Source organism: Lepus europaeus, chromosome 1, assembly GCF_033115175.1.
Source record: "Lepus europaeus isolate LE1 chromosome 1, mLepTim1.pri, whole genome shotgun sequence".
Lineage (NCBI taxonomy): Eukaryota > Metazoa > Chordata > Mammalia > Lagomorpha > Leporidae > Lepus > Lepus europaeus.
Window position 1 is genome coordinate 181,693,150 of NC_084827.1, and position 3,921 is coordinate 181,697,070.

The 3,921-nt window shown below is 71.4% G+C and overlaps 1 protein-coding gene across 3 annotated transcripts; it reads right to left on the reverse strand.

The window, feature by feature from the left end:
• Nucleotides 1-1,093: 1,093 nt before the first annotated feature.
• On the reverse strand, nucleotides 1,094-2,618 carry HES6 (hes family bHLH transcription factor 6). 3 transcript variants are annotated; one of them, XM_062202697.1, is made up of 4 exons: nucleotides 2,469-2,618; nucleotides 2,306-2,392; nucleotides 2,144-2,219; nucleotides 1,094-1,991 (listed from the first exon to the last, which is right to left on the reverse strand). In XM_062202697.1, exons 1-4 carry the CDS (start codon nucleotides 2,547-2,549, stop codon nucleotides 1,567-1,569), a joined length of 669 nt encoding a protein of 222 aa, XP_062058681.1. In that variant the 5' UTR covers nucleotides 2,550-2,618; the 3' UTR covers nucleotides 1,094-1,566. The 3 variants fall into 3 exon arrangements, with proteins under 3 accessions (XP_062058681.1, XP_062058671.1, XP_062058689.1); XM_062202687.1 differs by having other exon boundaries at nucleotides 2,144-2,225; XM_062202705.1 differs by having other exon boundaries at nucleotides 1,863-1,991; nucleotides 2,184-2,225.
• Nucleotides 2,619-3,921: the final 1,303 nt, after the last annotated feature.

Genomic DNA, 3,921 nt, shown 5'->3' on the forward strand with positions numbered 1-3,921 from the left:
CTGCCCCCCATTGCACAGGGCTCAGATTCGGGTCCTGGTTTCCTGCTGATGCGCACCTGGGAGGCAGCAGGCGATGGCTCAGTTGGGTTCCTGCCTCCTCTCTCGGATCAATAAATATACGTGTGTACATAAACACACAGATACAGAACGGCCAGATGGTAAACGCGTGTGGTGTCAGGACACAGGGCTGCCGTCACCTACTGTGGGAGCCGCAGTCACTCAAGTTCCAACCTCCGGGCACAGGGGCTGCCCGTGCCGTGGCCCTCTGACCTCACGCAGGTGGGGTCCCCTCGTCCCTCAAGTCAGTGGCACGAGGAGGAAGCCCGACAGCCTGACACAGGTAGATGGACGCTGGCTGCAGACTTGGGCATCCTAACGAGGAGGCCGCTCCCATCCCAAATGGCAAGCAGCTGGCCACTAGCTTTATGACTCCTGGAAGCTGCAGAACAGTGGCGTCCCCATCCCTGTCACCCTGGAGACAAGCCCCCTGCCAGTGGAATCCTCTGGGGGCACACCATTTCCAGGGGGCGTGGCCTGGCCCGAGGACCCGCCCAGCCACGGTGGAGGCCAGCCAGCAAGCGTCCATCTCCACTGCTCATTATGCTGACAGAAGGTGAGGATGAGAGAGACAGACAGACAGACACTGACCTTCCATCCAGTGGTTCATTCCTCAACTGGCTGCAACAGCCAGGACTAGGCCAGGCCAAAGACAAGAGCCTGGAACTCCATCCTGGCTTCCCACATGAGTGCCCGGGCCCAAGGACTTGGGCCATCTCCTACTGCTTTCCCGGGCAGCTGGATCGGAAGTGGAGCACCGGCTCGAACGAACCGGCACCGAAAGACCGCAGCTTAACCCGCTGCACCACCACGTCGCCCCCCCAGAGCCGAGGTTTTAAATGGCACGAGCACTGCAGCTGCAGGGGGGGATGTGCCGAGGTCACCACGCACACATCGCGGACGTGCCGAGGTCACCACGCACACATCGCGGACGTGCTGAGGTCACCACGCACACATCGCGGACGTGCTGAGGTCACCACGCACACATCGCGGCATTAACGACACCGCATCACTCAGTGTTTCTTCAAGGCCGTCGTACTGTGAAACTCTTTATTTAACGCGTCTGGGCACAACTGACCGCACCCTGACACACGTGCTGCCAGCAAGACGTTCAGAACGTCTCGCTTCTCTCGGCAGTGCTGCAGCTGCCCCTGTGCCCCGGCGCCCCTGCCTGGGTCACGAGGGCTCAGCACCACTGGGTCACCTCACTCCCCACCCGGCACCTGAGACAGGCAGAGGTGCACATGGAAGAGGGGTGGGAGCCCTGGCCAGGGTCTTCCTCCTGCCTGGAGCTCCCCCCTCCACCACCCCTGAGCGCAAAGTGGCTCCCTCCAGGAACAGGGCCCTGGGCCTGGCTGGCCGGTCACCTGGTGCTGGCCAGCCAGAAACCCACTGGAGGAGGGCGGCCGACTGGGAGACACCTCGGGCCCTGCCCCACCACGTGGGACCCCCCAGGGTGGCGGGCGTGGAGCTGGGAAGGCCTGGCCCCTGGGTTCCCGGCCAGCACAGTCACCAGGGCCGCCAGACGCTCTGGGCCATTCGGGCTGCAGTGAGGCCGCCCAAGGCTGCAGGCGCCAAGTGCAGCCGCTCCCCAGGCGCCCGACTCAATTCAGCCTCGGAGGCCTCCTCCAGGTCGGAGCCCAGGTCGTCCCCGGGACCTGGGGGGCTGGGCAGTGGGGACCCCGGGGACGCCCCTGCGGCCCAGCCGCCCCGCCCAGGGGCTCCCGGCGGCCCCGCCAGGGCGCCGCCCAGCAGGTCTCGGAAGCTGCTGCCCTCGCGCAGGGGCATGGACTCCAGCAGGTGGTTCAGGAGCTGGGCGGCGACGGTGGCGTCAATGGCCTGGCACGTGGACACGAAGGTGTGCACCTCGTGCATACACTGGATGTAGCCGGCGGCGAAGCGCTCGCTGGCTTCCGCCCGCAGCTGCTCGCGCTCTGCACCCGAGAGAGGGGAGGAGAGAGCCATGGGGTCCGGTGAGCGGCGACTGGCCTGGCCCACGGGTCCCCTCCCTCCGTGGACCCCGGGGAGGGCCCTGGGCGCCGAGCGGCCGGGGGAGCTCAGCCCTCCCAGCGCGCCCCGCACTCACCGCGCGCCCGGCCCCGCAGCGCTCCCTGCACGCGCCGCACGGTCAGCTCCAGCACCTCGGCGTTCTCCAGCTTGGCCTGCACCTGCGCCGTCGGGGAGCGCGTGAGCCCGGCGCGCGCCCCGCAGCCCGCCCCGCAGCCCGCCCCACGCCCGCCGGCCGCACCTCGGCGCCCGCCAGCAGCAGCCGCAGCTCCTGCAGGCTCTCGTTGATCCGCGCGCGCCGCTTCTTCTCCACCAGGGGCTTCCGGGCCTGCGGGAAGCGGGCCCCTGAGCCCCGGCCCCGGGCGGCCTCCCCCCGCCCGCCCGCCCGCGCCGCCGGCCCGCACCTTGCGGTCCCCACGAGCCTCCCCGCAGTCTTCGTGCTCCCGGCCCGTACGGTCCCGGCCGGGGGCCAGGGACGGGGCCATGGCCGCCCCGCCACGCGTGCGGCGAGGGCTGCGGGCGGTGGGCGCCGGCTCCTCGAGGCCCCGCGGCAGCCCTCGCCGTCGCGCGTCTTCCGGCCGGCGGCCGCCCCGCCCCTTTTATAGGGGCTCATTTGCATGTCAATGCGCCGATTGGCGGAGCGGGCGCGGCGCTGCGGGCCGCGAGGCGCGCCACAGCCAATGGGAGCGGCGCGCTTTGTGCGGTCCCGCGGCCCGGGCGGCGGGCAGCTGGCAGGGCGGGGCCCCTCGCGAGCGCCGTCGCGACCCCCGCGGGGGCGGCCCCCAGGACCGCGACCCCGGCCGCGCCGGTCGCTTCCTCCGCCGCGTTAGGTCTGCGTGCGTGCGTGCGTGCGTGCGGGGGCTCCTCCGTGGTCCGCCTGGCTCTCTCCTCCGGACCGGGAGGGGACGTCCGGCCAGGGTGCCTCTGCGCTCCGGGGAGCGGGGGCAGCCTAATGCCGACACCAGGCTCGCCCCCGACGCCCACCCTCGATTGGCCCCCGCGTCCTGGTGGGGCGGAGTCCGCCAGCGCTGCCGCCTGCCGGTTCCTCCTCGCGCTCCCCTTGCCCCGCCAGCCGCTCTGAGCGCTCCCACCCCCGGCCGGTGGTCCCCTCGCCCCCAGTTCCCTGTAGCCCTCCTTTTCCTTCGCCTCCCCCTGCTCCGACGCCTCCTTCGCTGGGCCGCACCCCCGGTCTTCCGCCCGGCCCCTCCCTGCCCGTCATACACCGCCCCACCTCCCCACGGTGGCCCCCGCCCCACCTCCCCACGGTGCCCCGCGCCCCGCCGCGCCACCGTCTGGCTCCGTAACTTGATGCCCGTGACAGTTGGCAGCTGCAGCCGCGCCAAGAGCGACAGGTGTCGGCCGCGCCTTTGTCTCCGCCCGCTTTGTGCGGCAGGCAGGCGCTTGCTCGGGGCGGCCAGACGCCCGCCACCCCCACCGCGGCCGCCCATCTGCCGGCCCTGCCGGCCCGGCTCCTGCTCCACCGCCCGGCTGCCCGCGCCGCCCCGCAGAGCCGGAACGCCCCCCTTCCGCCCCCAGCCGCAGGCCTGCCTCGCACCACTTGCCCCGTGCAGGGTGCTGAGCCCTCCAGGCTGCCCGTGCCAGACCGCGGACCCTCTGTCCACCCTCCTGCACCTGCAGAGCAGAGCCTGACCCCTCGGAGGTGCTGGGTGCTAGGGAAGGGGAGGGGGTGTGTGCCCGGGGTGAGGGGCACGGCTGCGCTGTCTGGAGAGGCCCTGGGGCCCCTCCCAGGAGCACACGGGCTCCGGTCCAGGTGAGCTTGGTGGGAGACCCGGAGGTTGCCCGTCACCTTCCTGAGCTCTGTAGCCACTGGACCTCCCTGGCCCCTCTGTGCGCAGG

What these genes read in the sequence shown, in the direction of transcription:
- HES6 (XM_062202687.1), bottom strand. Translation starts at nt 2,549, where the DNA reads ATGGCCCCGTCCCTGGCCCCCGGCCGGGACCGTACGGGCCGGGAGCAC. An exon ending in TGCTGCTGGCGGGCGCCGAG is followed by an intron (nt 2,226 to 2,305) that starts GTGCGGCCGGCG and finishes CCGACGGCGCAG; the next exon opens with GTGCAGGCCAAGCTGGAGAA. An exon ending in GCTGCGGGGCCGGGCGCGCG is followed by an intron (nt 1,992 to 2,143) that starts GTGAGTGCGGGG and finishes TCTCGGGTGCAG; the next exon opens with AGCGCGAGCAGCTGCGGGCG.